Raw genomic sequence first — 21,393 nt, forward strand, 5'->3', positions numbered from 1 at the left:
CATAAAATATTAAATATTTATTATAAAAAAAACTTTTAAAAACATCATACCAAACCAAAATAAAAATTTTTGATAAATTATAAATCAAACTCAATTTCAAAGCTTGACCTGTCGTATTCTCATCCAGTATCTCCCGTGGGCAAAGTACAAAAAGTGTAGTAATAGCGAGGATGGGCTTGAAAGCATAACCGGCGAGTTGCGCGAAGGCGTGACCTACCCCCATCAATTTCAATACTACTATCCAACCACATCCCAAAACCCAACAACACTCCCTATTTTATCCTTTTTTGATTCACTTCCAACCCAGTAGTGTGTGTGTCCCCTGATTTACATTCCATTTCTTTCCCCCAAACCCCTTAAGCCAAAAATGACACCCCCACCAAGAAACTAACCCCAAACAGAAGACATGGAATTGGCGTTGGCATTGGAGTGGGACGATCAAGTGCGGGAAGGCGTTCTAAAGAAGCTAAAGCTCTGGCAACAACGCAACAACAAACCCCCAACGGCATGGGTCACAGAGCTAGTGGAGCATTTCAACACACTGGGCATTGCCCTACCCTGCCCCGAGTTAGGGGAACTTCTAGTGTCCCAAATATGCTTCGACAACAACCACCCTTTGATCTGGAAGTTCATCCACCACGCTCTCTCCTCGCGCCTCCTCTTCCCTCTCCAAATACTCTCTCTTCTCTCCTCCAACGTCCTTCGCCACCGCCACTCCCACCCTCACGCCTTCGCCCTCTTCCTCCCTCTCCTCGCGCAACACGCCTTCTCCTTCCTCCCTACCCTCTCCAACAACCTCAAGTAATAAATTAATTTAAACCCTAACCTCTCTCTCTCTCTCACTTCATCAATTTCATACAGTTCCTTGAGTACTGCCAAGGTTTTTAATATAATCACTTTTGTTGATATCGCCGCAAATAAAACACAAATGCGGTTGATAGGGTTTTCAATTGCGGTCGCGGACAGTTTTTTTTAAAAACCTTGAGTACTACTAAGTACTGTGTTTGCGCTGTTCTCCAATCGGAATTAGAGTTTTACTTTTGTAATCCGTGTGTAATAAATGTTTCTGCATTTTAAGAATTATGCAACTTAGCAAGGTATAAGACGTGCTTGTTTGCATGATTTGTTTAATTCTGTAATGCAAACCTTTATCGCGCAGATTACTGTGTGGCCTGGAGTGAAACTGTACTTTTGATTGGAGAACAGCACAAACACCAAGAAGCGCGTGAGGAACTGTGTCTGTCTATGTTCTTTTGTTTACTGAATTCTAGAAAATGGTGGTTCCTTTTGCAGGATGGTGAATTCTGTGGATGCTGTGATGCGATTTTCGGAGACTTATAAGATACGCGATCTGGAGCTGGGGCACGTGTTTGTGCTGTTCTTTTACGATATTGTTGTGGCGTTGATTGATTGCGTGTTGATTGATTGGGGGTTTCAGGTGACGTTTAGTGAGAAATCGCGTTTGGTTACTGGAGGAGGTGGTGGTGATGATGAGGAGGATTATATGGAAATTGATCGGAATATGACGACGATGACACAGAGTTTTGAGAAAAGTGAACAGATAAGGAAGCGGAATTCATTCACCGCCTTAGAGGTATTGGAAAGACTAACCGAAAGCAGAAAGGCTACTATTTTGCTCCAGTCTGTTCTCTTGAACATGTATTGTCTCCCACTTTTATATATATGTATTTTATCTTGAAAGTTATGAGTAATTGTTTCTCAATTAATCAATTGCTATATTATGATTGTCTGTGTAACATATTTTGCCATCAAACCAATCTACAGGCTGAAATAATCTTTAGCCTAATCCGTTGAGCTTGAAAAAATAGATAACATTTTTCGTTATTGCCTGATTAAACAATGTAGATACTAAAATTTGTTCTCTGTTCATAATTTTGTTACTGTCAGATATCTTGGGATCAGTGTGTATACTATGTGTCAGAATGTTGTTTGATTGTGCTATCTTCACTTTAATCAGAAAAAAAAACTATAGATGAGAATGATTCTTATATTGTACATGTGACAGTATGTGAGAGAAAGCATATATAGAAGTGGTGTCCTGGTCTAGTGAATTGTGAATGCTAAAAAGTCTTAGAATGTGGGTTTTGGGTTTTTCCCAATACACCCCCTCACACCCAGCACTTTTGAGTTTGGTGCGTGGATAATATGGTGATGACCCTTTAATGGATCTAAGATAGGCCCTTTAACCCATATGAGTGCAAAATATATCTAAGAAACGATGAGAAAGAGGCTCCAGCTTTTATGGTAGATTGTGCTAGAATGAAAAATCATTTCATATTCCTTCTTTTCATGTTCCTGTCTTGCACCAATTGGTATTAGAGCCAAATGCAATCCAATTGACCATGGCAAGACAGAGCTGACTTGGATGAGTAGGAGTATGCCTGAAAGTTTCTCATGTACAATCATGCTTTAAAGAAACATCACGTGGGAGCCTTCTGCTTCCATGGGGAATCAGGATGGCAACAGTAGTCCAGTGGTAGGCATTTTAAGTCTAGCTTAAAAAAACCATTGTTTATTATAATTCTCCTCCATTTTATAATATCCTCTATTGAATAGTTCAACAAAAAAGAAAAAAACTGTTTTCAGCTTATCAATGAAGAAATCATCTAACAAGTAGGAGATGCCGAGATAATAGAAGATCCAAAATTATTCATATCCTTCAGGATTTTTCCTTCTGAATATTTTTGATGGGTAAACATATTTTGGATTCATTAATTGACTTATCAAGTAAAATCAAAGAAAATTGTTTGCTCTCCATTCAAGTTCAAGTTCCAATATACCTTTATAAGGGCCTGCTTTCCTTGTTTACTGGTAAATGTTGCGTGAAACATAAATTGTTTCCATTATCAAATGGTATGGGAAATTTGATTTTATTCAATAGTACATATTCATATGTCGAAACTCCTAGTAATCCTTGCTCTTCTTGTCTGAGCAGTGAGCACTTGTGAGGATAACCAATTTTAGTTCCTAAAGTATATAAGTTAATTTTATTTATACAACATTTTGCATGAGTTTTATTGTATGCATATATGTACTTGCTCTCTAAGATTTGTGCTGGGAAATTGACTAGGTTTTTCCCATTTTGTTTTTCATTGTGTATGATAGGCCTGAAAAATTCAATTGCCTCCAGCAGAGGCTCCAATTTCTTGAATCCCTTGAGTTGGCCTCATCAGAGTTAAAATCAGTAAACCAAGTCCTAACAAAAGTGTCTGCAAGCATTCGTGGAGTTTCTCGTTTTGATTACTGCCTAAGGAAGCATCAGCTGGTTGGGATGCTTAAGGCATCATTGAGATGCAACTATAGATTTTGTCAGTCTCCTTGTTGGGTTCCTTTTGATATTTATATGGAGAATGCTATGGATTCTAGACAAATTCCTACCAAATCAGCTATTGATGTGCTTACAGGTATATCCTTCGAGAGAGTTTACATTGGATTTACTATTGTTTACTAAGAGGTTATTTTCAGAAAGTTATGAGGATTCAGTTCTTTCCTAATATTCATGAACTATTTGCAGAAGCAATCAAGACACTTCAAATACTAAACCAGGCTAGCTGGCAAGAAACTTTTCTAGCACTTTGGCTTTCAGCCCTTCGGCTTGTGCAGCGAGTTGAGACTGGTTCATAATAATCTTTTGTTTTCATTGTAGTATTAACCAAATATTTAACTTTTCCCCCCGCCCTCATGGTTTATTGCAGGAACGTGATCCTCCTGAAGGCCCTATTCCCCATCTTGTGGCCCGTCTATGTGTACTTTTATGCATTGTCCCCTTGGCAATTGCAAATGTTCTAAGGGATGACTCTGAACATAATTCGTCATCTGTTCAGGTGTCTATGGAATCAGAATACAGGCATGAAATGAAAAGTGGTAGTTCTATGAAACTTGGACTGATTTCATCTGTTCAGGTCCTTGGACACTTTTCTGGCCTCCTATGCCCTCCTACATTAGTTATTGATGCAGCCAACCAGGCAGCTAGAAAAGCAGCAAGCTTCATTTATAATACTATGAATGGAAAGGGTGAATCTGGCACTGGAATTCATGCTAATACCAATACAAAAGCAGGTTGATATTTTGGAACTAAATCTTTACGTCCGTGATTCCATCTGCATTGTTTACAATGAATAAGGATTATAATCATGTGCATACAACTTTCTTTATATTTGTTTTCTGCAAATCTCTATGATAATTCTGAATTAATTATCTTTCAGGCGGGAACTTGAGGCATCTCATAGTGGAAGCTTGCATAGCTAGGAATTTAATGGATACATCAGTGTACTTCTGGCCTGGTTATGTCTCTACATCTGTTTTGTCTTTGTCAGATTCGTCACCACTAGAAAAATCTCCATGGTCAATATTTATGGAAGGAACGCCATTAAACAATACCCTTATAAATTCTCTTACAGTGACCCCTGCCTCAAGGTTTATTTTTGTATCAAATTTGATTCAACTTTGGTGTTATCTATACTGCCGATGATTGATCTTCATGATTTTTCTTCTGTCCTAGCCTGGTGGAGATAGAGAAGTTATACTATATTGCATTAAATGGATCAGATGTGGAAAGGCCAGCAGCTGCAAAGATTCTATGTGGTGCATCCCTCAGCCATGGATGGTATATTCAGGTCACAAATTCTACTCCTACTAGAGATATTGGATATTGCAAGTCCTCCTGCAATACAGTTGGTTAGATGAGCTACAGGTTTTTCTTTGGATGCATATTTCTTAAATTATGAAGTCTCACTCCCACTTTCACCCTAAAGTTTACAAATCTTGTTACCAGAGGAGGTAAAATTGTGAACTTAGGTTTGCAGATTTGTTATAATATAATTATTAAAATTGAGAATGGACTGTGCATAGTTCCACTCTAAAAATTAGCTCAAGGTAGGAGGATTACCCAAGTTATTTTAAAGGGTCTTTTGACTATATACTCAACCAATGTGGGAGCTTAACCATAATAATCTTGTCTTAGTCTCATCTAGGAGCTTTTATGCATACAAGTATGATGGACTGGTTTGGAATCTACTGGATCTATTGGCATGGAATTGAAGCAATCAATTATTGCTGTAATGTAATTATTAGGCTGCTCATTGGTTTCCAACCCTATTTTGAATTATTGTACCCTCTTTTGTTTTTCACTTAAGTATTCTATATCTTATTGTTGACCTGCCCAAATAATAGAATTGAAGAACAGGGTATGCAATACAGGCATTAAGTTATTTGGACCATTAATTGAAAATTTCAATGTATTATTTATTTAGTTTAATTCAATCCTTTGGTTTGGCCTAAATACTTGAAGAAATCATGAACCTGGATTGTGATTTTACTGATTTTGAACCTACTTTTTCTCCTCTTCTATAAACTGGAAAAAAGTTGCCATGCTTTTTGTTCTTTGCAGTGACGACTAATGACAAAACTTGCATTAACTCTACTCCATTCAGATGATAGTTATGTCTTTTGGTTGTACTGGCTTATGGATTAATGTGTGAATACTCAGTTCTTGGTATTGCTTTCTTGAATTTTGTGTCCCTTGTCATTTATTGTTTATGATAATCTGATGTTAAACTTTGTCTCCTTGGCAGGAACATGTGGTCCACCATGTGGTCAAGCTTCTTGCTTCTCCGGTACCTCCTAGTCATTCTGGATCTCAGAGCCCTTTGGTTAATAATATGCCCATGCTGTGTGCTGTCCTCCGTGGCACTTCCTCTATCGATACTATTCATATACTTTCTTTATATGGTGTAGTAAGTGAATCACTTCTATAATTTGTTTGATGGCTGTATGAATATGATACCCCTTGTAGATTCTTTCTCACAAATTTATGAGGTTGGAAATTTTTTGGGTCTACTCAGCAGCAGTTGGCAACTGTTGAAAATGTTAGGCCTTGTTTGGTGCTTGGAATTGAGCTCCAAATCAACCTTGGAATCAGAATTGAACTATTAAATTCTAAATTTCATGTTTGATATGCCTTTTTTAGAATGGGAAAATTCAATTCTTTATAAAAATTCCAATTTCCATGGTTGGAAAACAGTTTTAATATATAACACTTTCCAAGTCTTTACCTAGATGCTCAAAAGTGCAATTCCCAGCTACAATTATGCGCCTATATCCACTTCACCTCCAACTCTGAGTAATACCAAGGAGGAACATTAATTTTATGTTCTTCCAGCAATTGGAATTTCAATTTCAATTTTGTTTTCTGAACTAAGCTTGAAGAGAAATCTTGTAGAGATTGAAATGAAGGTGGAAAAGAGAATTATAGAGAGATGAGGCAACATTGATAGGCTGTAGGATGAAACACCGTGTGTTCTCCCTGCCTACACCTCAATTTATATGAGGATGCCGTAGGAGGAGTATTACAAGCATGTTGTGGCAATTAATCAGTCATCAGCCTTGAAATTCAAAACATTTACTTGAAACCATTAACATTTCTAACAGTAGCTGCAAAGTTTATAGAAGTCCATTTTTATTTCTTTTGTGGAGACGCTAGGTTAAACAAGTTAAAGCAACCTTAGATAGTTTGTCTAGTTCATGCACCATTTCTAAGCTATTAGTGCACAAACTTCCTTTAATTTCTTTTCCAGTCACATGTTAATGTCAAATTTTTTATTAGAAGTTCTTTGTGTAGGTCCCCGCAGTTGCTGCTTCTTTATTACCACTTTGTGAGACATTTGGCTCAATTAAACCGACTTCAAATAGCACTGGCGATGAGTCCTCCTCAACATCGACATCAACATCAACATACATGACCTTTTCTTTAGCCTTTCTTTTCCTTATTCGTTTATGGAAATTCTGTAGACCCCCTCTTGACCTGTGCATCACAGAATTAGGAGTTGCAGTTGGAGGTTTGGAGTATATTTTGTCATTGCACAATAATCGTGCCATGTTTTCCCAAGATAAACTGAAAAGCAATCCAAGTCTCTCTGATTCTGCATCTGTTAAACCTGTATATATTGATTCATTTCCAAAATTACGGGCCTTGTATTGTCAATACAAATCTTGTGTTGCTTCTGCCCTTTCTGGCATTTCTACTGGAAATTCCATTCATCAAACTGCTAATATGATTTTAAGCATGATTTACCAGAAGATAACCAAAGGTGGAATTTCATCAAGTAATTCTTCATCACCGACTACTGCTAGCAGTAACGCGTGTAGTTCTCTCATGAATTCTGGTGAAGATAATTTTCAAAGACCCTTGCTTCCTGCATGGGAAGTACTGGAAGCTCTTCCTTTTGTCCTTGAATCAATTTTAACTGCTTGTGTTCACGGGAGGATTTCATCACGAGAATTGACCACAGGTTGGCTAGATGCTAGCGTTACTTCTCTATAAGCTTTTTGCATCCATGAATTTGGTCCCACCTTTCTTGTGTCTTTTTTAATAGATGATAATTAAATCATGAAAATTAAATAATCTTTCTGGTTCCAACTCTTTTTTGTCAATATTATTTTCTGGATGTTAAAATTTTGCTGGATTGCCAAAGCCATTGTACTAACTCCTGTTTAGTTTCATTAAGCCATCCCTGTTTTTAATTTTAAGATTGTAAAGTTCAAATGCAAAGAGGTCACATCGAATTAGGGTAAATGGGGGGTGCTGATACTTAATAAACTAATAAATACATAAATAAAAAATGTTGGTTGTTGTAGTTAGAAAAAAGTTATTGGACAGAAGCACATGTATTTCTGGTGCTACCTTCATTTAATCACTCTAACTCTTATGTGCCATTCACTTGCAGGTCTGAGAGACCTTGTTGATTTTCTTCCAGCATCGCTTGCTGCCATTATTGATTACTTTTCTTCAGAAGTTACTCGTGGTGTATGGAAACTAGTTCCAATGAATGGAACAGATTGGCCTAGTCCAGCAGCACTTATTCAATCAATTGAATCAGAAATAAAAGCTATATTAACTCATGTTGGCGTTGAGGTTCCAAACCGTTCTTCTGGTACTTACCTTGTTCATTATTTTAATATACCTGTTTGATTTTTATGGATTTCTATCGAGTCTCGCAAAAACATCACACATGATACATGCACACTTATAGATTGTATTTATGAGATTTAGGGTTTAGGGTCTCTTAAAATTGCACTTTATTATGAGATTCAGTTCTTTTTAATTTTGCAAGCCCTGCTCCTTCTTTCCTCTCTTGTGCATTTATATTTTATGTTTGTGATACGTTTGGAGAGTTATATTTGGTAAGAAAATATTTTTCTTGATATAACCTGTTTGTTTTGTGTTTTTTAAAATTATGTTCTGCAGGTTTTTTTAGTATAATTTGCATTTTTTGGCTTGCTGCTATTTTCCATTGACAATACTAGTAGATAGAGAGAAGCAAATCCTGAAAGCCTGAAAATAGCAGTGTTGTCAAATAGTCATGTTTCAAGCTATGCTCCTTCAGTCTCACATCAATGCTGAAATTTGTCATTTTTCATCAATTTAAATCTAGTAATGCCTAACAAAAATGTTTAAATTAAAAAAAAAGTACAAAACACTCATCATATTAGAGGCCATTCAATGTTTTCTAGTCCTTGTTTTAATTATTACACCATAATAGTTTGTTTTAGGGTCTCATTTATTAATAAATGCCACTATTTTCCTTTACTATGCAGTGATGATTTTTCAGTGGTGAACCTCTCAAGTCTCAATTTAATCAAACATGCTCTAAAAATATCGAAGGGTTAAAATTTTTTATATCATTGATTGGCTTTGCTGAGAATGGTGGATATCATAAGTAGCTGGTTCTTCTCTCAGCTAGTGAGATCTTTAAATGCTGTCGGTAACTTTAGTTTGTATCTGATATTTATATTTATTTGTTTTAGACTTTTAGTTTATTACATGAAGGATTTTGGGTTATTCACTTAACATGGTACAAACTGCTAGGTGAGAACACATTTCATCCATATATATGTAATATGTTTGTCAAAGACAGTGTTCTTGAGGTGATGAATTTATCACTATCATTACAGACATAAATCTGCAAACTTAATTGTTTTCTAATCCCTTCTTATAATTAATAGGTATACTTGAGATTAAGCAATCCAGTGATTGTGTATTTATATTGCTTACAAGTTACATTTTTGTTGTATGGTAGGTGGTTCACCGGTAATGCTTCCTCTACCAATGGCAGCTCTGGTCAGTTTATCCATTACTTTTAAACTTGACAAGAGCCAGGAGTACATGCATGCTATTACCGGAGCAGCTTTGGAAAATTGTGCATCAGGTTGCCCTTGGCCTAGTATGCCTGTAATTGGCTCTCTGTGGGCCCAAAAGGTTCGTCGCTGGCACAACTTCATTGTTGTATCAGGTTCCCGTTCTGTGTTTAGACACAGCAATGAGTGTGTAGCTCAGCTGTTGAGAAGTTGTTTCACCTCATTCCTTGGAACATTGTGTGTTTCAACCTCAAAACTGACTGCTGAGTGTAATGTGAATGGCCTGTTGGGTAGCACCATTACTGCCCCTGGTCCCTATCCTTTTGTCGCTCCTGGATTCCTTTTTCTTCGATCTTGTCGAAATATACACAATGTGCAGTATGTAAACGATATAATTGTGGGTCTTGTGACAGAGTACTCTAATGAATTAGCCGGTAGACGGACGGGTGCCAGCTCTCGCCACATAAAATCCAATGAAGTATCACTATCCCTTTCCGCTCAAAGTGCAAAAGAGGTGGCTACACTTGGTGCAAGTCTTCTATGTGCAGCAGGTGGGATACTACTGGTCCAGGAATTGTATAAGGAAACTATTCCTACCTGGCTGCTGTCGTCAAGGGATGTGAAGCAAAACAATGATAGTGTTGGGTCATATATACTTGAGGGTTATGCTATGGCATATCTGTTGATATTGTCTGGGTCAATCATATGGGGTGTCGGGACCAAGTTACCATCAGGGACATTCAATAGAAGGAAACGTACCATTGAGGTCCATTTGGACTTCTTGGCAGAAGTCATGGAGAAAAAAATCTCACTCAGTTGCAATCCAATTACATGGAAAACCTATGTCTGCTGTTTGGTGGGATTGATGGTTAGTCTTGCACCAGCATGGGTTCAAGAAGTGAAGGTGGATACTTTGAGGAAATTGGCGCGCGGATTAAGCAGATGGAATGAACATGAACTGGCACTCTCTCTGCTACATAGAGGGGGCACAGCAGCTATGGGAGCTCTTGCTGAACTTGTCAATGTGATTGAGTCTGAACATATGCTGCCGTGCTCATAATCGAATTTATGAAGACTAAATAATGTAATGACAAAAATTGCTTCAGAGAAAATAGCAAGTCTACTCGTCTATTCTACAAGTGAGGTGGGAATATTGCTATTTTGAGTATTTTCTCCCAATCCCGTTAGTATGGACTTGTGGAGTCGAAATGGTAGTATGCTCCTCCACAACTCTAGTCTTTGATGAAATTCTTTTAAGAAAAAAAAAATATTATTGCTCATGAAAAATTTATATTGCTGTTTTTTGTCTTATATTTATATGTAAATGAGTCTTTCATCAGTTCATTTATTAATCAAATAGCACCAATTGTCATTAAGTTGACATAACATGTCAATTGTAGAAAATTTAAAATTTAAATTATTGTTCAAAATTGAGATTGACTTTGATGTGTATAAATCATTTACGTTGATTTGTAGGATTGATTAATTTTTATTTTTTAAAAAAGTATTTTAAAAGAAACCTTGTATATATAAAAATTATGCTAAAATATAATTTTGGTTTTTTTTTTCCATTAGCAAATTTGGTCCCCTATTCTCAAATTGAGACATTTAGTTCCCCTTCTTTAAAAAATTAGTGATTTTGATCCCTCCATCCAAATCATTATCTAGACGGTCAAATAACACATAATGAATGTTGACCGTTATAAAATTTATTTTTTAATGAACTAAAATTTATTTTAATTGAAAATTAAAAATAAAAAATTGTGATCCTTTGCTCCTATGGCCATCGTGCAACTCCAATCCCTAACCCTCATCCGTTTTTTCACACTACCTTCTGTCACCTCCTCTCTGCAGATTCAAACCTGTAGTTATACTAGTTTTTCGAGTTTTATCGAAATGTACTTTAATTAAAAATTAAAAAAATGTTATTTTCTAAGTTTCTTTCATCAAATTAAATGTTCAACATTATAATGACTAATGTAATCAAAATTTCAGTTTGCATACTGACTTGGTGTTCCAAGCACTTGACTTCTTCTGCAAAAGCTGGATTATTTCTTTGTAATGTGAGGCCAATTGAGTGGCTGACATTTTAGCTAATATCGGGGTGTTTGTGCTATACCTTCGGATGCCTTTCAGTCCTTGATGTTTATGGACTCCCAAGGGTGATCCCTTTCTGTTTTGTTTTCAACTTCGCACTAATCAAAAGAATCATTCTAACATCTATATAAGAACATTGCACACAAAAAAACACAGAGCATAAACAAAGCCACAACCAAAAAAATCATAGAACTCACATAGAACGTACATAACAAATTAACCCTAAAATCAAAACCTAACCTTCAAGGATAGTATCCCGTACCCATCTGCTCCCTAACGTGTCCTCGTGATGGAAAGAAAATCCTAGTGGATTACCCATCTGCTTCGAACCTGAAGAGGTCTTCTATGTTGGTTCTTGGTCATTTGTTTCTCAAGTCTTAAAAGTAGGTTTGTGATCAGATTTCATCCAGCTCATATGCGAATAACAATCACCTCTTAGAACCTCATACGCCACCTAATATTAATCATCAGACACCTACCCAACCTAACTATTATCTTGCCATTTTTTCAAGTAGCAAGGTCCCTAAGAAATTCCATGTCAATCAACCTACCTTCTTCCATGACCTTCTCGAAGGTGTCCATATCTCTATGAAATTGAGATTGAAAGTAACCAATTCTCTCACAGCAACCTAAGGTGTAGTTAAATCAGCAATCAAAGCCCAAGACTTAGCCACAAAATTTGTTACATTTATAATATCATCCCAAAGTGCCTATCTTCCAGTAACTTGAGGGGCTCGATACACAATTGTCAACAACCAAGGAGATGTGTTCCGCCATTTAACTCTCATATGAATGAATTGGGGGAAGCTATTGAGAACAACAACCTTCCAATCACCAAAATTCCATTAGCATCATAATCATCTTGAAGAAAGTTATCAAACTCGAGAGTTTATACAGACTCGTGAGAGTTCCATAGACTCGACCCGTGAACTCAACTCGTAGAGTCGTAAAAGTTTATTTCATATAAAAATAATAATAAAATATCTATAAATAACAAACTAATTAAACATTTTGTTAGGAGTAGAGGGGATAGTGTGTCTTAGTTCGAGACAAGGCTCCTCCTAAAAGAGAAATGGAATTCTGGAAATAAGCTTTTGCATGGTTTATTCACTATGCATGCAATGGAATTCTGGAAATAAGCTTTTGCATGGTTTATTCACTATGCATGCAGCCTTTTATATACTGCAGTTTTCTTTACATGCGTAACCAACCTAACTAACAGGATTAACAGACTCTAACAACCTGCAACTGAATTAACTAACTCCACGTAATTATCTACAACTGATATGCACAAGGGTTATTATACTTGGCTGCAACGTTTTCTTCTTCCTAACACATTTCAAGTAAAGCAAAACAGTAAATCATAAAGTTCAGACTATTTAAATAATCAAGTTTAGTAATAATACATCACTACTAGACAATAACTTGTAGAGGTGATAGTAGTAGTAGATCATTCTCATCGAGGATTTGATGTTATTAGAGAACAAGAGTTTGATATTATTAAAGGTGAGAATTTTGTATTTGAGGATAACACGCTAAATGAAGGTATGTTGAATGCTAAATAGACATTGAGAATGACTTACATTTTGATCTAATCTTTTTAACTTGCTAACTCATTGACTCGGTGATAAACTCGAGAGTCTATCGAGTTTACTTAAAGTTTATAGAATTTATCAAAAGTCTAGTAAAAAAAGAGTTTACTCAAGAGTCAACTCGTAGAGTACAAGTGGACTTATAAACTCATAAGAATTAACGAGTTAACTTAAGAGTTTGATAACTATGATCTTGAGTGACCACAAACACTCTGAAGAAAAGAGCCTTTCAACCACAAGCATCCCACCACATGGAAAAAACCGAAAGAACACTGTCATCATAGTACTCCATATCAAGGTTAGGAAAACGAATCCAAAAAGTTGTATCAATATAACGTTATAGGAAATAAAATATGTTACATGTGGTTGAATTGCAAGATAATTATAAAAAATCATCCTTAGGAAAATCAATTTTTACCATGAAGAAATCATTCCCCACATCTACTACGTCAATACCTCCCAATGGTCTCCCTATAGTCTTTGACGGACCCTTTATAGTAAGAAATCCTATAAACTTTCCCAAGAGCTTCACAATAAAAACATTTTTCCACGAAAGCTATAACTACTATTGAATATTCTCATCAATATAACAATGAGGCTTTAGCCTATTCCATCTTTGAACTTAATCTTGAAAAGATTGCTTCCAATAAGGTCAACACGATATTTTTTATGCAAAGGAGACTTTTGTATGAGAGGACCCCTTCCCTTCCATTCGGTGGTTTTGCAATGGGAGATGCAACAAGGCTAAACTATTCTCTCCCTAAAGACACAACATTCTTTTTTCTCTTTCAATGAAATCTGAGTTGAATAAAACTCAACAATAAAAAAAGAAAAAAGAAATAGTAAAGAGGTAAATAAGATTAGATGATGGTATTTGTCCATATAATATTAGATTACTTTTGCATTTTATTTATTTGGAAAAAATATATTAAAATGTTTGTTTTTTATTATATAAAAACATATAATAAAAAAATTGTTAGATAAATATTATCATTAACATTGAACATTGAACATTGAACAAGATCAAGCTAGGGTAGAAAAAAATCTACTCTATATTTCATTTTATCTTTTAATTCTTAAGAAACTGATTTTGATAAATTATTTTTAATTGAGATTAACATATAAAAACTATTAATTAATTTTTTTATTATAACAGTTATATAATTTTTTATTTTTGTTTAGATCACATATATCTTAAAAAAAATTAGTTACCATAGTTGTATATTTGGGATTTGAATTTGAGATTTATAATTATGAGAAAATAGCTCTCACACCAATCGATTCCTCGTTGATTTCTTTATTTTGAATTTTTTTAATAGTTTTTTTTTAAGATATGGTGCTATAAATTGTTTTGTTTAATATCTCCTATATATGTACGTTACTTTGGACTTTTTGATATAAAAATTTAATAGTTTTACATTTAATTTAATTGAGAGAATTCAATGTATTAAAGACTTTCTGTTTCTGAATACATTGGTATATTTTTATTCATATGTATTAATTACAGCTACGATATACAATTTATTATTATTTATGCTACAAAGCTATGATATGAATCCTACAGTAAAGAAGATGTTCATGTAAAGCGGTGACTGTGAGAATGGAAGGAAGGAGGCGTGGAGGTTATAGTGGTCGACGCATAGTTGCAAGCAGAAGAGGGAGTGGCAAAAGCAATGCCAACAACAACAACAACAACAACAACAAAAACAACAACAACATCAATGTCATCAAGAAGCTTCAGAGCCGCGAAATTTGGTCGAAGCCTCATCGAGCTTTTGCTTCTGTCACTGCTTCTCACAGATTCCGCTCTATGTGCTTGACGCACCAATACGACACTCATGATCCCTCCAAGACTCCCTCTTCCCTTTGGCCCTTCTTGATGAAGAGAACTAAGGTTGTCGAAATTGTGGCTGCAAAAAACGTGGTCTTTGCTCTTTACCATTCTGGTTTGTGTGCAGCTTTTAGTAGAGGTGAGGTTGCTCTCAAGAACTATGATTCTTGATTATTTTTTTTTATGTGTGAATTGTCATTTCCCATTACCTGTTTATTAATCGTTGTCAAAAAAAAAAAATCGAAATTTTTGATTCTATCGTGTGGTAGTTGTTCTTTCCCTTTATCCATTTGTTAATCATGAGCACCTTTGTGTAAAAACCTAAACTGTTGATTGTTTCATCTATGAATTGCCATTGCCCATATTTGTTGATCGTTGTCATATTTGTGTAAAAACCTCATCTTTTGATTCTTTCAAGTATGAATTGGCATTGCCCATTTACCCATATGTTAATCATGGGCACATTTGTGTAAGAACCTCAACTTTTGATTCTTTCATGTATGAATTGCCATTTCCCATTACCCATTTGTTAATCATTGTCATATTTGTGTAAAAATCACAACTTTTGATTCTTTCATGTATGAATTTCCATTGCCCACTACCCATTTATTAATCTTTGTCTAAAAACTTAACTTTTGACTCTTTCATGTATGAATTGTTATTGCTCACTACCCATTTTTTAATCATTGCCACATTTGTATAAAAACAACTTTTGGTTCTTTCATGTATGAATTTCCATTGCTGATTACCCATTTATTAGTCATTTTCATGTCTGTGTAAAAACCTCAACTTTTGATGTTTTTCATATATGAACTGCCATTGTCCATTTGTTAACCATTGGCACATTTGTATAAAAACCCTAACTTCTTATTTTTTTTCACGTCTGACTTGCGTTGCCTATTACCCATTTGTTAACCATTGACATATTTGTATAATAACAATGACTTTTTATTTTTTGTTTTTAATGTACGGATTTCTTTTGTCGCTTACCCATTTATTAGTTAGTCATTTGTACACAAACCATGTTTTTTTTTTGTATGAATTGCCTTTTCTGCTTTCCGTTAGTTGGTCATTATCATATTTTTTAGAAACCATGAAATTGGGTTTTGTGTGTGAATTCCAAGCAGAAACTGATGAGAGGATTTGCTTTTTGAATGTTTGCCCTGATGAAATCATTCGGAGCCTCTTCTACAATAAGAACAACGACTCGCTCATTACAGTATCTGTTTATGCTTCTGAGAACTTCAGCTCTTTGAAATGCAGGTCCACAAAGATTGAGTGCGTGCATTCTGTGTCTGTCCATCCAAATCCTCCTCTTTGATGTTTAAAACTTATTTTGCTTACATGATCTTTCATTTATGTTCTTAGATACCTACGAAGGGGGAAGCCGGATGCTGGGTTTCCTCTTTTCCAATCTGAATCTTTGAAATGGCCTGGATTTGTTGAGTTTGATGATGTCAATGGAAAGGTCCTAACTTATTCTGCACAAGATTGGTACCTTCCTCATTTTCTTGTCTTTCTGTTCCACTTCTACTGTTATGTAAGTGTTTGCTCTGCTGGTTGGTTATTCTATCCAACTCACTTTCTTCCAATGGTGTCAGTATTTACAAGGTCTTTGATCTTAAGAACTACACCATGCTATACTCGATTTTAGATAGGAATGTTCAAGAAATCAAGATCAGGTACTTTCTATTTTGTCGGTTTGATTTTCTGCTTTGTAGTTCCTGTTTCTGCAAAAACTCTATTTACTAAATAAATTCTGTTATGTCATGGGCATGATCGTCTTGTGTGTAATTCGATCTTATTCATTTTTACTCTTTGCAATATAGTTACCATTATATTGTCACTTGTAAAATAATATTCGTGTCCTTCATTTTTGATTGACGGTTGGGGTGGTCATAATTTTAAAATAAGATTTTACAGATTCAATTCACTTGTTCAAATGCTTGGGTCATTTTGGATTCTGGTCTTTTTTTACTAAGCTCTTCCTTTAGATATATTTTGCATCACACCACCCAAACATGTTTATTACATGAAAGATGAAATCCTAGGCACTGGATAAATTGGTTATGGATGTGAGAGAAAGGTTTCTTTGTTCAATGATTTCAAGGTTTTGTTGAAAGGGAAAATCAGTTGGAGGCAAACGACTAAGGGGAAATGCACTAACTATTTAAGATCTTTGGTTGTCTTTGGTTGAATTTCTTGATTCCCTCACCAATCAGAGGAGATAAAATTATTTGAAGCACCTGAATTCACCAGCACAATCACCTTTTCGTTCATCTTTCCCATTCAACCTTCATGGATTCTTTGATGTCATCCCTGCAATACTTCTTCAATTGCATGGAAGCTCTGCTCACGAAATTCTTCACTTAACCTTTGCTCCCCTAATTTTTTCCTTTGTCCTTTCCAAAGATTAAGGCGTGTAATCCTTCGGTATAGTCTGGAAAGGGATTTGGTGACAATCTTGGGTTTCCTTTACTTTTTTCTCTTGTTGTATAGTCTGGAAAAGGATTTGGTGTGTTGATCCTTTTAGGTTGTTTTTGTGCAAATCTATTTTTCAATTGTATATAGTATCATAAAGATAAACCTATTTGTAAGTTCATAATTCCCTCCAAGGTTAGGTCAAAACAAGGCTATTTCTTGCCTAATCTGTATTATGCCTGGGGCTAGTTTAGAATCCTTTTATACCTAGTTCTTTGTTGAATTCTTTGTTTCTGGCTTTTTTGGAGAATGCTAGGTGATCCCCATGCCCTTGAACCAGTTTTTCATCAACTAGCTTTACTGATTATGGTAGCAGAGAAGCCAGATTTTTGTGTCAACACATAACCTATGTTAAATTCCTAACACTTTATAAAAGGAATTTCTTTCTCCTCTCTTGTTTTTTTTTCTTCCTTTTTTTAATGTAGGATCTCTTCCTAATCTTCTTTTTTATTTTGATGAATTCTTTTGTTATTTGATATCTTCCTATATACTTATTACTTGATATTTTGTTACAGCCCTGGCATCATGTTATTAATTTACAATAGAACCAGCGGTCATATTCCCCTAAAGATTATATCCATTGAAGATGGCACAGTTCTCAAAGTGTTCAACCATCTACTTCATCGGAATAAGAAGGTGGACTTCATAGAGCAATTTAATGAAAAGCTTCTAGTCAAGCAAGAAAATGAGAACCTTCAGATTCTTGATGTAAGCTTCATTTTGCCTTTTTCTTTTAGTATATGTGTCTAGATCCCTTCCCTATATGTGTGAGTGTGTGTATGATTTCTTGTGCTTTTCCCCTATAATGATTTTCATGTTGGTTTTGTATGATTCCTTTTGTTCCCAGGTTCACAATTCTGAGCTGATGGAGGTAAGCAGGACGGAGTTCATGACTCCATCAGCATTTATCTTTCTATACGATAATCAATTGTTCCTTACTTTCAGAAATCGAACAGTTTCTGTTTGGAACTTCCACGGGGAGCTTGTTACTTCATTTGAGGATCACCAGTTGTGGCACCCAGACTGCAACACGAACAACATATACATAACAAGTGATCAGGATCTCATTATGTCTTACTGCAAGGCAGATTCTGATGATCAATGGATTGAAGGCACTGGTAATCATGTTTAAGCATAGTTTTTCTTTGATTTCTGAATGGAGCAATCATAAACAGCTCTTAATTTGTAAAAGTGATCATATATGGTTATAATTTGCTTCTTGCTGCAGCTGGATCCATTAATGTCAGCAATATCTTGACCGGGAAATGTGTGGCGAAAATAATTGCAACAAGTAGCAGTGCCAAGGCAGACGAGTGCAGCAGTAGTGGTTGCAGCTGCAAGCAAAGTGATTCATGCCTAATGAGGAATTCAGTTGCGGAGGCTTTGGAGGACATCACTGCCCTCTTTTATGAGGAAGACAGAAATGAGATCTATACGGGGAACAGGCATGGTCTTGTTCATGTATGGTCAAACTAATGACAAGAGTTGGAACCTACCCATATTTGGGTTTTTTCCCTTTTGATGATGGGAAATTTCTGCAATGGATTTCTCTGAAATCCAAGCTACCTCAGCATTGTAACCTCAGTTGATGTGAAACTATTACATAGCAGCTCAAATCAGAGGGATATGTCATATATGTAAATAACTGAGAAATCCTATCTTTTGAAAGTGGATTTTCCTGTAACTAGCTAAATAATTTCTCTCAATCATATTAAACATTTTTTTTTTATCTTAACTATTTATCTCTTTCAATCTAGTCTCATTTCTTCATATTACTAAATTGAATTTCAATAGTTTGTTATCTTTATATATAGATATAATATTATTATGTATAAGATTTACATATAATATATAACAATTTTCAACGCATTATTTTATTTTGAAATGTAAATTTAAAATATATAATTAACTAATGTATTACAAATTAAATAGTTATTATTTAGATATTTTTTAAAGAAAAATATTTGAGTAATAACTATAATTTTAAAAATGTTATATAATTTTTATAATTTTAATTTAATGAAGTAAATAAAAAAATTCATATAAACAAAATAATGTTATCGGATTTGTTATTTGATATGTACTAAATAATAAATAAAATTAAAGTTTATTTTTCTTTTATCATATTATTAGATGTTTATCCTATTCTCATATCTTATTATATTATCTTATATCTTTATCAAGAAAGAACAAGAGATTTTATTTTATTTTTTTGAAATAGGAAATAATTTAATTCTTAAAAGATAATTCAGTGAAAGGAGAAAGTATTGCAATTGTATTACTACGTACTACTATAGATAAGTATGTTTTTGGTGAAGTGGTGAGAATGGAAAAGATAAGTATGCTTTTGGTGAAGTGGTGAGAATGGAAAGAAGGAAGCATGGAGGTTTAAAGAAGGAGTAGTGACAATGACGATAACAATGACAAGCTAAAGAAGGAGTAGTGACAATGACGATAACAATGACAAGCTAAAGAAGGAGTAGTGACAATAACGATAACAATGACAACAACATCAATTTCTTCAAGATGCTTCAAAGCGGCGAGGTTTGTTCAAAGCCTCATCGTGCCTTTGCCTCTGTTACTATCTCTCACAGATTTTGCAACATGCACTTGACGCACCAATATGACACTTATGATCCCTCCAAAAAGATGATGGTCTTGGTTGTCTACCAGTCTAGTTTGGCTGCCTCTTTTCAACACATGCATGATTCTTGTTTTGTAGGTGTGAATCTCCATATCTGAGAAGCATTGCAGAAATGGACGGATTGGGGAGAGGGGCAAGCATGGGTCTTGGTCTCCCTCCTTCAACATCCTTCCTATGTATGAGAAGAAAAATATAAATTAATATTGACAAAGAATATTAAGTTAATGTTACTTAATTTTCTTCTAGTAGTAGATTTTACCTATAGTTTTACACATAAATTTGATAATAAATATTTTGTGAAACTTTTTATTTATCAAATAATTATTTATTAGAAGTTAAATAATTAAAAAATTGTATAAAAAAAAATTCAACTGATATTCTTGGATTAGCCCTGGTGCAGCGGTCAAGTTGTGCCTTGGTGACTTGTTGGTCATGGGTTCGAATCCGGAAACAGCCTCTTTGCATATGCAAGGGAAAGGCTGCGTACAACATCCCTCCCCCATACCTTCGCATAGCGAAGAGCCTCTGGGCAATGGGGTACGCTAGTTTAGTTTAGTTTATTCTTGGATTCGACCCTGCTTGGATTCGTCACTGATGCAGAGGTACAATGTGATGTGCATGCATGTCCAATAAAAAGTTGACACTTCATTAAAATATATTTTATAATATTTTAATCAAATGCTAACTTTTTAAGATATGCATATAATACCAAACATGCCCGACAGAGATAATTTAAATAAAAATTATCTCTTTTGATAAAAAAAGATTCATTTACGGTGGTAGCAATACAGAATTTAATAAAAAGTTGACATTTAATTAGGATGTTATACAATAATATTAAATTAAACTATAAAATATATTTTAATGAAGTGTTAACTGTCAACTACCTCTTTGGGTCTACTCAAGTGTTTACAAACCACAAACTTATTATACTAGTATCATGTATGGATTGCCATTGCCCACATTACCATTTGTTAATCATTGACATATATATTTGTGTAAAAACCTCAACTTATAAAAAAATTTATGTATGAAGTGCCATTGCCTATTACCCATTTGCTAATCATTGACATATTTGTGTAAAAACCTCAACTTATAATTTTTTTTATGTATGAAGTACCTGTGCCTAATACCCATTTGTTAATCAGTGGCACATTTGTATACAAACCACAACTTTTTTTTTTATTATTTTTTCATGCATGAATTGCCATTGTCCATTGCCCATTGACACATTTGTATAAAAACCATGACTTTTTTGGTTTTGTTTTTAATGTGTGGATTGCCTTTGTCCATTACCCGTTTATTAGTTATTGTCATATTTTAACCACCACCATAATTTTCTTTGGCATGAATTGCTGTTACTCTTCCCATTAGTTAGTCATTGTTGTATTTTACAGAAACCATGAGATTGAGTGTTTAGTGTGTGAGTTCCTTGCAGAAACCAATGAGAGGATTTGCTTCTGAACAACAACTAACTTATTACAGTATTCGTTAATGCTTCTGAGAAATTCAACTCTTTCAAATGCAGATCCACAAACATTGAGTGAGTGCATTCTGTGTCTATCCATTCAAATCCTCCTCTTTGATCGATA

The 21,393-nt window shown here is 34.8% G+C and overlaps 2 protein-coding genes across 5 annotated transcripts; both read left to right on the forward strand.

Moving 5' to 3' along the window:
• Nucleotides 1-153: 153 nt before the first annotated feature.
• Nucleotides 154-10,443, forward strand: LOC100803055 (mediator of RNA polymerase II transcription subunit 33A). The gene is made up of 11 exons (XM_006602673.4): nucleotides 154-801; nucleotides 1,294-1,659; nucleotides 3,127-3,425; nucleotides 3,536-3,627; nucleotides 3,717-4,080; nucleotides 4,227-4,437; nucleotides 4,523-4,637; nucleotides 5,595-5,756; nucleotides 6,641-7,310; nucleotides 7,746-7,952; nucleotides 9,099-10,443. The coding sequence occupies exons 1-11, from the start codon at nucleotides 407-409 to the stop codon at nucleotides 10,214-10,216; spliced, it is 3,999 nt and encodes a 1,332-aa protein (XP_006602736.1). The 5' UTR covers nucleotides 154-406; the 3' UTR covers nucleotides 10,217-10,443.
• Nucleotides 10,444-14,382: 3,939 nt separating this feature from the next.
• On the forward strand, nucleotides 14,383-18,892 carry LOC100803589 (uncharacterized). Of its 4 annotated transcripts, none has more exons than XM_041011740.1 (7): nucleotides 14,383-14,815; nucleotides 15,804-15,954; nucleotides 16,045-16,170; nucleotides 16,278-16,358; nucleotides 17,673-17,865; nucleotides 18,005-18,028; nucleotides 18,103-18,219. In XM_041011740.1, exons 1-7 carry the CDS (start codon nucleotides 14,446-14,448, stop codon nucleotides 18,154-18,156), a joined length of 999 nt encoding a protein of 332 aa, XP_040867674.1. In that variant the 5' UTR covers nucleotides 14,383-14,445; the 3' UTR covers nucleotides 18,157-18,219. The 4 variants fall into 4 exon arrangements, with proteins under 4 accessions (XP_040867674.1, XP_040867675.1, XP_006602737.1 ...); XM_006602674.3 differs by adding an exon at nucleotides 18,386-18,892 and having other exon boundaries at nucleotides 14,386-14,815; nucleotides 15,804-15,939; nucleotides 18,005-18,275; XM_003551581.5 differs by adding an exon at nucleotides 18,386-18,892 and having other exon boundaries at nucleotides 14,387-14,815; nucleotides 18,005-18,275.
• Nucleotides 18,893-21,393: the final 2,501 nt, after the last annotated feature.

Source organism: Glycine max, chromosome 18 (genome assembly GCF_000004515.6).
Source record: "Glycine max cultivar Williams 82 chromosome 18, Glycine_max_v4.0, whole genome shotgun sequence".
Taxonomy (NCBI): domain Eukaryota; kingdom Viridiplantae; phylum Streptophyta; class Magnoliopsida; order Fabales; family Fabaceae; genus Glycine; species Glycine max.